Below are 14097 nucleotides of genomic sequence, written 5' to 3'. Positions count from 1 at the left end.
TTTTGTTTGGGAGCATGAACCGGGAGAAAAGTGCCCTTTCCACCTGTAGCTTGACTGATAATAGAGTCAAGCTGAGGTCCAAACAAAAGACCCCCAGAAAAAGGTATGGTCTCAAGAACTTTTTCAGACTCCCCATCAGCCTTCCAGGACTTAAGGCAAGAGAAAGACGAGCTGAAACTGCAAAGGCAGAAATACGTGCACCAATCAGTCCCGCGTATGTAGCTGCCTCTCATAAATAATCTATCGCCCACTGAATTTGCTCCACTAATGGAAGCAGTTCAGAGGAAGGCCTGCCTGCCAACAAACCTTGAAACGGCTGTTTTGACCAGCATTCTACAGCTTTGTTAACCCACGCAGATGCCAAAACAGTCCAGAAAGAGGCACATGCTGCCACGAAAATGAACTTAAGGACGGCCTTAACCTCACAGTCTACCATCCTTAAGAGTGGATCTGTTAGGAAAAGGAATAGTAGTTACCTTGGCTAACCTTGTAACTGCAGCATCCACATGTGGAAGCGTCTACCATTTAGCAAAAACTTCAGGAGGAAAAGGATAACCCGACTGCAGTCACCGACATACTTGGAACTTGCTATCTGGGGAAGGCCAAGGCTCTGACAACAAAACTTCCAATAGGGAAGAAGCCAGGAAAAAAAGATAGAAAAAAAAATATTTCTTTTTTCTCCGTGCAAAAAAAGCCTGTGCAACATGAGGAACCTCTTACTTAGGAAAGTGAAGTACCTGACACACCGCTTGTATTAATTCCTCCACACTCTGGCGAACCAAATGAATCTCCTTCACCACAGAAGGAGCATCCACGGCAGAATTCACTGCTAAATTACCTTCATTCTGGGAACTACAGTCAAAATCTGACTTATTTTCCTGAAGTTGTGGTGTCATCCTCCTACACTTACGTGAGGAAGACGGTGCCGCAGATTGTAACATCCTCTCTAAAGAAGAAGAAACCTAAACCAAACCCTGTACAGAGGATGCAATTCCCTGTACCCAAGCAGGCTGTACAGACTCCACCAGCGAGAAACAGTGAAACCTTGACTTAGCGAAACAGAACCCATGTCATTCGCTACAGTGCAAGCAGAATCAGAAGATGGAGCGGCCACAGCCTGTGACCGCACCAACTGAGCAAGTTCAGCCACCGTATTGGAGAGAGACCGAACCCAGGCATGTGTTGCCGTATGTAAAGCAGCAGCTGCTGTTTTACACGGCAACTCTTTGAAAGCCGGCAGGCTGCGCACAGAGCCTGCATGCCTGACCGACCTGATGGTAACTTAACGTGACAGACTGCCCAGGTGAAACTCAACATTGATGTAACACCAGCTTTACCACGCATGGTTTTTCCCCTATCTGACATGTTAACAGATGGGACAAAACACAAACAAAACAGTGTAACAAAACACAATATAAATAACAAGCAGCACACAAAACTGAACAGAAAGCCTCACAGAGTAAAAATAACAAACTTTTGAAAATAACAACCCCCAAACCTTTTACCATAATCAGGACTCAGGACAGAAAAGGGAAGAAGCTGGAGCTATAAAATGGCTGTTTATTCTGGTGTCTGCACACAAATAGTGAGAGACCACCATGGAGGAAGTGTAATAGAAGAAACCCCACTCCCCAGAGCCCAGCACTGAATTGGCGAGCGTCCAACAGGTTAACTTCCTCAACCAATCCAGTGCCTAGCAGGGCTCACTATCTTAGTGACCCTAGCCTGACCCAGTATGCTGAGCTAAAAATAAAAAAAAATTCATAAAATGACTGCTTCTAGTAAGAAGCAGCCTGCTCAGGGACACACTGCGATTTTCTACCTCCCTCTCCCTCCACTGTGCTCGGAGAGGGTTTCACTTACCTGCTGCCATCCCTCCTCACGCAGTGTCTTCAGTCTATCTGGCTGTCGGATCAGGAGGACGGACACAGCCTGCGGCGACTGTGCCCTGCTCCTAGGAGGGCATGAAAACGTTGGGAGAGGGAGGCTGGCAACAGAGGCAACTCACATTGCACCTCCAATCCCCCTCTCCATACAGCGTACAGCTGCGCGCTACATACTGCAGTAAAATAAATAAAAGTATCAGAAGAGGGCTGCTGAGCAGCCCAGACACAGCCCGTTCACTGGGCACTTAAACTAAACTGAGGCTGGACAGGAGGTGGGGTATAGAGGGGGAGGGGCTAGGGCTTAGTTAAACAGAAGTTTAAAGTGCCAGTTCGCCCTTTCCCTACTCTATACCCTAATGTGTATAAAAACGACACTGATATGAAAACAAGGAGGAAAATGAAGGTTGCTACCCTAGGAAAGCCGTGCCAGAAGGCATTACCGTTTAAGGTCAGTAAGACATAGCTTGAAGGCAGATTTCAGAGAAGCTAGTCTGTACAGACCAGAAAGAATTTATGAAAAAAGATACCAGACTAGAAGGATCTTTTAGGAGTTTTGGGTGTGCTTTCATATCTTTTTCACAATGATGCCAGGAATGTCTACTTTTCTGCCTCCTGGATAGCAAAGGTAGATTAATGATTATGGGCAAAGACTACAAAGGCCGAGCGGCTACTGGAGGTAAAAAGCAATGGATACTAGTTGGATTTCATGGATTGCCCACTAAGGGACTATTTAACAAAAAATCCCCTTGTCCATGGCAATAGAAAGAGTTATTAGCTATGAGGGAAAGTTTAAATGTGCTTCTAGAGTAAAGCGCTATCTGCAAAAAAACAAAAAGGCATTTTTGTTCTTATGTTAAATTTTTTTCTCAATATATGGGGGGACCCTGGAACCATGGGGTACAGAGGTGCGTGTGCAGTACTTTGGGGCTTTTAAGGTAAAGTTGATGAAGTGTAAGCTCCTCTCCCTCTATCCCCCATCAGTGAAGTCTGTTATTTTCTAAGCAAACCCCAAATTAGGAGCTTTGGTCCTCTTACTGAGCTGTATAGATCAGCATTATTCTGATTGGCTACAGGATCAGTACATTTTTTTGGCCCCGCAGTTGCACGCTGGACATTCAAACTGGTGCGAACTGTCTGTTAACTTTAATCTCTCAGTCACGCAGCCTTCACCTGGAAGACGCAGGTGTTTGTTGCCTTGAGCCTAATCTATCGCACAATTCAATTTGTGCATTTGTTTAAGCAGCTGACAATGCTTTTTATTCAGGAGTTCCCATCATCAGCTCCATTTCACATTGGATATGAGTTATTCAGCAATGTTTGATTCTAGATTGTGGTTACTGTATGATCACAAGGAGACCCTTCACAAACCTCAAACCTATAGATGATTTGGCTTTTCATTACCATACTAATTCACAACTTACTTTTCATATTTTAGTTTGTATATTTCTACTGATATACTGCCCCCTAGAGGCTACTCCTGGGTAGACAGTTGATTCCTAATACTGCCTCTATCAAGCTTATCTACCACAAAGTTCTCTATTACTTTCGGAGTTTAAATATGTGAAAGACTCATAGTTTATGGTCCTTGCTTCATGACTGCAACATAATTTGATAATGTAAACCCTTTTCTTCTTTTTTTTGCCAACCATGGATAAATGTATGAGCTTGTCTACTGCAAAGTCGCAGCGTTCTTAAAGCTGATTGACATAAGGCCGAACCAGTTGCCACCCTACTTTAGAAATCCATTACCGGTGATCCTAGAGCCACTCCACAGACTTAGGGGCATATTTAAGAAAGCACGATAGTGCTTTTACCTGGTAATTAAGGTGCCTCTGTGTCCTCCGCAAATTTATTAAGGGTGCATCGCAGTAGATAGCATGGATATCTGCTGCTTTGCATTCCTCTTCGTTTTTGGGAGCAATCACCATTTAACAGTATGGTGACTGCTCCCAACTGCAATCTAACAAGTTCCGAAAAAACATTTTTTTCGGAAACTTGTCTTGATAATGTACGCCAGCTTCAGCTGGCGTACATTATCAGAAATGAAACAACCCAATGCTGTCAGCTCTGCTCCGAAGAGCAGAGCTGGACAGCGCATGTGTGGAGGGATCACATGATCCCTCCATGTCACTCACCGCTCGCAGAATTGCAGACAGACGGGGATCTTTGTGGAACTGCACATGCGCAATGGAAAGAAGAAGAGGAACGAAGATGACGTGGAGGAGATCCTAGAGACAGCGCGTCCCGAAGAGGGAGGTATGATTTATTTTATTACAGAAACAGCAGTTTTTCAGAACTGCTGTTTCTGTGATCCATTTTTAATAAATTTGAGAAATAGTTCAATCCTTTTCCATGCGATAAGGATTGATAACTATTTCTCATTTCTGCCGATGAATGATAAATGTGCCCCTTAATGCATTCACTACCGGCATGTACCTCTTCGGAAGCTTGTGATAATGATACTCCTTTATCATATCAAACTGTGGTTAAGAGAAATGTTGGAGCCTTTGATGCAAGCCCAGGCAGGTAAATTTACAGATACTATTAAAGAACTTAAGGATCAGATTTCTACGACTGCTAAACAGGTTACGTACGGTTAATGAGCCCAGGATTGGTGAGCGTATGCAGGACATCTCTACGTTAAAACATAAGGTGGCATCCATGCATTAAGTACAGAAACAAATGTTAAATAAAATTGACGATTTGGAGAACCACTCTCAGCGGAATAATCTGCACTTGCTAGACCTCCCAGAGTCAATTAAGGGGCCTCTTTAATATTTCGGATAATTTAAGGGGTATGGAAATTGAACGAGCCCATCGTTTAAGTCTGATGAGAGAGAGTATTGATATCAAGCCGAGAACTGTTATTTTCAAATGTTTGAATTACCTGCATAAAGTATGATTATAGACCGCTGCAACGACAAACTCTTCACAATCTCTTTATATTTTAAGATTATTCTTTGGAAGTGTCCAGGGCATGGAAGGAAATTACTCCCATTTGTGTGCACACTGGATCGGAAATTAGCTTTATTTTACCCAGCAAAGTTACGCATTTTCAATGGCAAGGCCTTTAAAGACTTTAACAATGCAGAGGATGCTCAGGTGTTCCTATCTGAAGAAGAACGGAGGAACTGACTCTTTCTGCTTAATCTGTATCCTGACTTCTAGTCCCGGATAACTAAGTATTATGTGTTACAATCAGCTTCAACTTTGACTTATTTTATACCTAATGTCTACTTTGTTTCTCTCCGGCAATCAATCATGTTGGGGATGCAATAGGAATCCCTGTAATTGAACTTGGGCATAAACAATTACTGAAGGACCAGCGAACGGCTCAATGGTGGTAGTAGTAACCCCCCATCCCCATAAAAGGCTTCAACTTGAGCATGAAGCTTGGCTAGATATTTTTGTGCCTTATAATGGTTACAAATGCTCCGTCAGTATCAGCAGGTGGACATTCTTAAATGAACCACTTCAGCAACAGAAAAAAAACTAGAATAGCGAGAAATAGACTATAACTACCGGAAAAAAACAGGTATGGGTGGGTTTCCCTGATATACTGGCATTCACTAGGTCGGCAATGTTTTGGTACCTCTCAGAACTGGCTCTTACGCCTTGAACATTTTGCGAATAAAGCCATAGAAGTCTTTTTTCCATACTCCCCACCGGCTCTCCTTCACATCAAGAACTGATATTCCGCCTTCTCTACCTCAGAATATATTCTTTTAAGATACTTTCTCTGCTTGAATAATCATTAATAAAAGGCTCACCTTAAACCCTTCATTTAATAAGCGCTGAACCTGTGGAATGACCCACAGAGGTCTTCACAGGAGATGTCTTCACAATGTGATGGACCTTGAACTGTTTTGCAGGTAAGGGTGGTATAGTATTGGAAAGTCCACGTGTAAGAAGTTGATAGAGATATATTAAAAAATTCAAACTGTTATAATTAAAGCAAAAGGTGCTTCCACAAAGCACTAGTTTAGCGGTGTGCACACCAGGGTATAGAAGTTTTTTTGGTTTTTTCACTTCTTTGTCACTTGAATTTTGTTGGTTTTAACTCACAATAAAGGTGGTGAAAATGTTTCACATGAAAGGATTTGTCTTTGGAAATGTTTGCCCCTAGAAGTATCCCTCTTTTTAACATTGACTGCACAGTAAAATTATTTTTCCCTGCCTTAGTTGTAATTTATAATATTAATTTTTCCCCTCAGATCTTTAGACGTTGATTGAAAATCAGTATTTAAACGTGCAAAAACTTCCTTAAAAACAAATTCACTATACATAACAGGATGGGGAAAGTAGTGTCCCAAAATCTTTATAGACTAATATTGTAAATGATATGCTAATACAACAGCAAAGAGTGCCTGGAAACTATTTAAAAAAATGTTACATATTTTATTTTATTTTCCCTCTCCCACACGTGCTAACCTGGCTAACTGTAGCATTCACATTGTAAAGGTTGTCCACTTTATGATTTTGAGATTTTCTAGCTTGACCATTGTAAACATAGCCAGGATCACGTGGTTGTATTCTAAACATAGCCAGGATCACGTGGTAATGTAACCAAGCTGACAGAAGACGTAAAGGGCATGGGAGTACCAATATGGCGACAGACGACTCCAGTGTTATGTACCAAAGCGACGGGTGTAGCAAGATGGCTATTTGAGTGTTTCCTGTTGTTAAGAGCGGATTTGTTGTAAAGGTGGAGTAAGATGGCGGCGCCCAGCGCGGTTTCCCAGGAGTTGCCTGGGAGATCGGAGCTAGAGGGGGAGGAAGGGTTAAAGGGAGACAGTAAGTGATCATCTCACATTAATTTCTGTAGCTGCGGGGGGATTATTCTTTGTTAATATGGCTTCATATGTATCGCTTTTTATTCTGAGGAAAGCAGAAATACCCAGCTAGGGTCAGCCAGGCTTTATATTGATGCGATCGATGCTCTTCATCTTATTTCTTCACACTAAACTTAATTTTAACATCAAAAGATCGTAGAGCATGGCATTTAATTTGTCTCTGGAAATGTCCTTTTCTTATATTAAGTATTGACTGTTTGCCAAATGTCCCCCTTTTTTACTGTATTATAGATGGAATGCCTCAGTATATTGTCTTTTAATTGCAATAAACTTATATTGCCATTTTGAGTGATCATTCTGAGTTTGCCATGTTAGACTATTGTCTGTGATGTGCTTGGATTCATCTGCTTATCAGCAAAGTGTACTTGGCTCAATTTCAGATATTAGTAACTGATTCCCATCTGCATTCGGCTCTAGTTTTCCTGGCCTGCACTACTGCCATTCTAGAAATAAAATATTCACAGCTAAATGTGAATTGAATGAGGCAATGAAATATATCATTGATTATAAAGTGCAGGGCAAATTATATGTTGAGTATTATATTTATCCCTGGGCCCTGAAGTCCCCAACAGTTTAATCTAATAACATCACTGTTTCTCCTGTTTTATTTGTTTACGTATTCTCCCCACCCCCACCATTTTTTTAATATAAAAATCCTCTTTATTGTTAATTACTTTTCAGACAATTTGTGTTGTATTGAGGTTTTTCTTCATTTTTCATATTGATCATGTTTACAGGAACTATGTAAATGTAATTTAGTTCTGTTTAATTACAGATCAATAATAAGCTTTTGTTTTAGTCTCCCTAAATTTATCCACTGTGCTTTAGAAATAAGAGTGCCATAATTTGTTTGAAACCAATCGTGGTATAGGTCATATAACTTAATGTTTATTATTATTGTAATTTAAATTCCTTGTATGTCCGTTCCTGCTCCTGTAGGGTTTACAGTCTAATTCCCCTACCCCAAGCACACAACCCATGCACAATTTAGGTTTAAACTTTGTATGTTTGATTTATTGGTTTGCTCATGACTTCCTGCTGCTTTTACTAAATACATTGCTTCTTCTTTTTGGCTTCCTTGTATTGTTTTTACTAAGGTCTTTATGTCACATTGGCAGTTGTTTATTTTATGCCCTCGGGTGTGAACAATATCGGTTTCTAGATATTGTATTCAATGCATGGTGCAGGGCAGGACAGTCTTCTTAAAGGACAACACAACTAAATGGCTTTAAGGCTAATAAGAGCGCTATAGTGCAGTAATGCACAACAACCAATCAGATATTTGGTTTCATTGTCTTAACTTGCACTAGACATATAAAAGCTGATAGGTTGATAAGGGTTACAGTACATTTTCTCTTTTGAGCACTGTTGGTAAATCACTAATTTACAACATTTTTTCCCCCAGCACACTGCTATAGCCAGCAACAGATCTGCCATTTCTACTGTAGATAAAAATTGCATTTTTATCTACAGTAGAAATGGCAGATCTGTTGCTGGCTATAGCAGTGTGCTGGGGGAAAAAATGTTGTGTGTATGTTCCTTGCAGGATAACCCCACCCTTTCAGCACCTGTTATGGCCTATAAATTGATTTGAGCAACTTCCACTTTTGTAAATCACTAATTTAGTAAACATTGCAGGAGGTCATGTATAGGACAATAAATAAAAGTCATATGAATGTCTAATTATGTGGTTGTAATTTATGGAAAATGTTATTTTATTGTAAGATGACGACCCAGAATCTATTGTGGAGGCCTTGGATGAAAACACACAAGGCGACAATTCTGTATGTGGGGAGAACATGGACACCTGTGGTGAGGATAGTAAATTGCTTGAAAGAACCTTAAAAGAGGTCAAACGTTTGGGCAGCCGTGAAGACCCCATAAGCCAGGATTCATCACCTGTAACAGGTCCTCTTCTGGATATGTTCACCACTATAGGTGTGAGTCAGGTGCCCATCCGCAGCCAGCAGAAAGGAGACCCTGAGTTTAGCCATGAGCAGAAGATGTCTATGCTTCATGAATTGTACACGTCTAAGCCTCTCATCTTTCTGGAACGGTTTCGCAAAGTTCTAAAAGAGGAACATCTTGATTGCTTCACCCACCTGTCTGGGGACTACACCGCTGACTTCTATTTCAAGGAGATTCGTAAGGCCTCCCTCAAGAAGGTGAATCACACGAGAGTCCGAAACAAGAGGTACGCCGCCCTCCAGCAGCTCATCTCCGGTATGACTTTCTCTTTATATCGATCTCCCATCACACTATGTCTATTAAGTATGTTAAATGTTCTTCAGTTTATTTATTGCCAATCTTTTTATTTTTCGCAATTAGAATTATTTAACAGTTCCATGTAGAAAATAAGATTTTACAATTCTTTTAAAAAGACTGGGATCTCATCCACCTCAGAACTGGGTGGGAAGTAGGGACAAGGGAAGTTGGTTACTGCATAAATCACAGTATGGTTTCATGTCAAACATCACATGGCAGTGAGGGATAGATGTTTATATCCAGGTCTGTAAGATGGGTCAGTGTTTGTTTTTGTTTTTTGAGGGAATTGTGAAAATGTTAAACTATGTAACTTAGTGGTGGGCAACAGACGGCACACGGGCTGCCAACGGCCTGGTAAGCTTACCTGAGGCCCCAGCTCTGTGATCCCCATCTGCTTTGTTATAAAGCAGAGCATAAGACTGAACGGGAGCCGCAGGCTTCTGTGGCACATGACTTTCTCTACACAACCAATCAGAGGAGGGAAGAGTGCAGTGCATTCTGCAAAATGTGTGTTTCCTTTTTCCTCTGCAGGCTCCAACTGTGCATGCAGGTATTTGGAGAAGGTAGGAGAGGCATGGGGGCATTTTTTTAAGTAAATGTAGGGGTTGAGGGCATATGGAGACATTTATGACAAGTGGCTGTGCTATTTTGGTGCAAGTGGGAGGATGTGAATGGCAGGTTGTGGTATTTTGGAACAAGTGAGGAGTATGTGGGTGAATTTTGAGAAGAGGGATGTGAGAGTGCCAAGGCAATTTTGGTGCTGTTTCTCGATTTTTAAAATTAAGAGTGAAGTGCTGCCTTTTTGAAGGTCGGATGGCCGCACATGCCGACCTTGCAGTATATGTGGTTGCCCATTACTGGTGTAATTGATCTTATTGCTTTCTTGTTTTGGGATGGTTGTAATTTAATATCTTGTGCAAACTTAAATACAGCCAGACTTTATTCAATTAGATAAAAATACAAATGTGTTATCATATGTGTTGTTTTGCCATGATGACCTTTGTTAGTTAGCATATTCAATAGTCTGCATTTGTCACTAAATCCATTGCTGTCTGGGGACTATGGCAGTGAATATAAGTGCTGCAATACTAATGAATTGCAAAACTGAAATGTATGTTGTGATGAACCTTGCAATGAGAAATGATTGTTTTCCTTTGCATCAGATATTTCATTTTGTAATATAAAGGTAAGCTTTCTAGCTCTCAGAGATAATAAAAGGGCTGATTTTGAGGAATGTTGGCTCTTCGCATGTAATAACATGACAAGTCTCTGTTCAGCAAGTATGTGTGTCCTGACATTTACCCAATAGGGACAAGTTTGGGGAATGCTTCAGATAATGTATTTGCTGCTCGTGTTCCACACTTGATAAATATTACTACTCCTTCCTTGTATAGCTCCAACATATTAAAAATAGAAAACTGTGCAGAGAATGTTCATTCAGATCTGTCCCTGGCCCGGTGGAGCTTACAACTTCCTTCCCACAGTCACATAAACAAATACTCTCTAGGGACAATTTAATTAGGAGACAAATAACCTACCAGTTTGTTTTTAGACTTTGGGAGAAAACTGGAGCACACGGTGGGGACCCATGGAGAGAATATAGAAGCTTTATGCGGATTGTACGCTGGTTATTTTGGAACTAAAGTCTTCATTGCTGCAGGACAGAGATCATCCATTGTGCCTTTCTCATAGTCCAGAAATGCTTATATTTGCTGCAACATATTCCTCTCTAATGCCCGTAGCTCCAGTATGCAAATAAGTGAGGAGTTAAATTCAACAATATTCTAGTAGTATAAAAGGGAAATTTGACTGCAAAGACAATTGGGCAAATCCATGTGTGGATGTTTTATCTGGGGCTGATGGGTCTACATGAATGTACATGTTCAGTTGCAGTACAAAGTACAGGGTGTCTGTTATCAATGTGCAGTTCCCCGTAACTCAGGCTTGTGTACCTTCTTCTTGTAGCTGGGGAATATTTCAGTGACGAGCAGATGCGGGCACGGGATCCTCTCATGTACGAGCATTATGTGGGCCAATACCTGAGCGAGGAGGAGATCATGTCGCAGAACAGTAAAGACCTGTCTCAGGCCAGCAGCCTCTCCGATGTGCTCCTCAACTCCTGCGAGGAGCAGTCTCTACAGAGAAGGCTGGAGGCTCAGCGAGACATGGAGGAGAGCTGCATGGAGGAAGAGGAGGATGACGGTGAAGAGGAAGGTGGGTTTTCTCCAGTGGATTCTTCTACTTTAGTTACAGAACAAATAACCAGCCATATACAGATGTCATATTAGCTAAGGACAGACCTCTAGGTCAGATTCATCCAAAGAGCATATTATCCATCATGTCACCAACCTCTCCCCTCCCGCAGAGTCGGAGCTGCCGTCAGATGAGGAAAGGCTTCTGATGCGGGAAGAATTCATCAGCCGCATGCATCAGAGGTTTTTGGATGGAAAAGACAGAAATTTCGACTACAAGTAAGAAAGCTTTAAGCCTCCCTTACAGACTGTATATGCATGTAATATCGTGTTACCGGCCCACTAAGCCTGGGATATAAGTTGACCCAATGACCAAATACATCTTGTAACATCTGTATGTAAAAGTTGTCATACCTTGGCAGATATTGAGGTGTGTGGCATTGTATTTACACTTCCTGTCTGTGGTGCGAGCTATAGCTGTAGCACCAGTCATTCAGACTTGAGCTGGCCACAAACACTGCAGTATACTGTGCAGCGAGGTCCTAACACGAGCATGATGTTTGATAATAAACAGGTTTCAATTTTTAAATTGATCAGATGATTATGGAGCATGTTGGAAGGGGACCTCTATCAATTCCTGGTCTTCTTTTGATATGAGCCCATCTATGTTGTCCATCTTATTGATCCTGACACTTGGGCAGAACGGCAGGATGAGCTAGTATGGCCAGAACCAGAGAGCTCCATTCTTTGTTTTCTTTATTAGAACTAAAGGGTTTCCATGCAAAGTATTGATACACACGATCCTTAGCTGAACAGTCTGGCTCCGATCTGTATTACACTGTGCTGTCACATATATAGTAAACTGTAATCTGGAGTTCCTGGCAGCTTGCTGGAGACACGAGTCCCACAGACCCTTATTTCGGTATTGGCACTTGCACTACAGAAAGGGTTCGGGCCCTGAAACATCTGTCACCATCTGCTTTCTGCTGTAATGTACACTTTAAATTGCAGTTTGATTGTGTGCTCTTTATATGATATGAGCTGTATTTTGTGACATGTTTTATATAATTGTAGTTTAGGTGAAGTAGTCCTGTTATCTGCCCTCCTAACACAAATGTAACATATACAGAGAAAAAAAACATAACATTACTTAAGCACAAAGAGTTAGACGTGAGGAATTTTATACCTGAAGAACATACAATCTAACTAGATACTACTGTATTTCCTCGATTCGAAGACGCCGTCGATTGTAAGAATGAGTCCTATGAATAAAATGCTAAAGACGCACCCTTGATTCTAAGACGCATCCTAGTTTTAGAGATGTTTATATGGGGAAAAAGAATCCAAGAATCCAAGCAATACGGTATTACTATAATCCATTGTGTGTTCTGTCTGTTTCTCTGCTAGGGAAGTCGATGATAACCCGGACTTTGATAACTTGGACATTGTTACCCGTGATGCAGAAGAACGGTACTTTGATGATGACGATGACGATGGTGATGACCTTGAAATGGAAGAAGAAGAGGAGAGAAATGAGACGGGACAGAGGAGGGACAGCAGTGAGTGACTACATTATGCCTCTCCAAAGCCTTATTACAAGGACGGGACTTTCATTCTTACATATGTTGATTCATTCAGTGATCAGCTTCTGCCAGATCTAATCTAGACTCACTCTTCAAGTCACCTTTGTCAACTGAAGCTGTGCACTATGTTGGCCTGTAGAGGGCAGCAGGTCTCTACTCACAATTTATGACTGTACCATACAGTGAGATGTAGAAAAAACTATTCAAATTAGAACACCAAAAAAGTTTTTGGGGTTTTCTGTTTTTTTTTGTTTTTTTTTAAAACCAGAAGGGAATTGTGTGTTATTTGTAAAATGGCCATCTGCTCTCTGCACAGTCACATTTTGGGATACAACTAAGCTGTTGTTTTTGCTCTATATTTCGGGGGTTAATTCAATTTCTCCCGAAATACCGCTGCACTAAAATTATTACTGTTATTAGAGTAGTTTTAGCCCAGCTTTCAGAGCTGTGAGCAAAAAGCCGGCGTTAGAACTACCGTAATAATGCGCATGCCGCGTTACTTTTACCAGTAACACGGCCAATTGAATACCCCCCTATGTGTGGGGTTATCTGCAGCCTAATTTTTTGTTTGTTTAAAAATAAATCTTCTTAAAGATAAACTACAGAGAACAGTAAAACCTGACTTGATAAACAAGTGATGTTTGTTTTTCTTTCCGTGTTCTAGTCCTTGGGTTAGATTTACTAAGCTGCGGGTTTTAAAAAGTGGGGATGTTGCCTATAGCAACCAATCAGATTCTAGCTGTCATTTATTTAGTACCTTCTACAAAATGACAGCTAGAATCTGATTGGTTGCTATAGGCAACATCCCCACTTTTTCAAACCCGCAGCTTAGTAAATCTAGCCCCTTGTGTTAAACTGTACCCGTTACCAGTGAAGGTAGCCAGTTCTTTGTCCATAACCAATATGTGAGAATGTAGCCTATCCACTGTAGGAACTGGTGACATCATTGAGGCATGCGTACAAATAATCAGTACAGACAATACAATGATTGTCTCTAGGTGACGGACCACTATAGGTCTCATTGAATGGTTTACACAGGAGTTTGAGGAATGATTGAGATTTCACAATTTCCTCTAACAGACATGACACTTGTTTCCCCTTTATAGTCTAATACCTGTGTGTGTGAATTTTGTCCAGAGACATGGTGCATTGAGACTTTGTGGAAAAGACAAGGAAATAGGCCTTTACAAGGCTGTTTATAATATAAACAAACAGCGTTTTTGTGTCCCACAAAATATCCATTACCATTTACGTCATTGCCACTTTATTCTTTCAGCTGTTACCCTCTGTCACAACTTTTCTAGTGAATTGTCCGTCA

The 14097-nt window shown here is 41.1% G+C and overlaps 1 protein-coding gene across 1 annotated transcript; it reads left to right on the top strand.

The window, feature by feature from the left end:
• Positions 1-6571: 6571 nt before the first annotated feature.
• CCDC97 (coiled-coil domain containing 97) lies at positions 6572-13413 on the top strand. The gene is made up of 5 exons (XM_075185950.1): positions 6572-6680; positions 8465-8962; positions 10970-11218; positions 11370-11475; positions 12604-13413. The coding sequence occupies exons 1-5, from the start codon at positions 6602-6604 to the stop codon at positions 12761-12763; spliced, it is 1092 nt and encodes a 363-aa protein (XP_075042051.1). The 5' UTR covers positions 6572-6601; the 3' UTR covers positions 12764-13413.
• The last annotated feature ends 684 nt before the right edge of the window (positions 13414-14097 follow it).

This window comes from Mixophyes fleayi, chromosome 9 (genome assembly GCF_038048845.1).
Source record: "Mixophyes fleayi isolate aMixFle1 chromosome 9, aMixFle1.hap1, whole genome shotgun sequence".
Lineage (NCBI taxonomy): Eukaryota > Metazoa > Chordata > Amphibia > Anura > Limnodynastidae > Mixophyes > Mixophyes fleayi.
The sequence above is the reverse complement of the archived record's forward strand: the minus strand, read 5'-3'. Positions and strand labels throughout refer to the sequence as shown.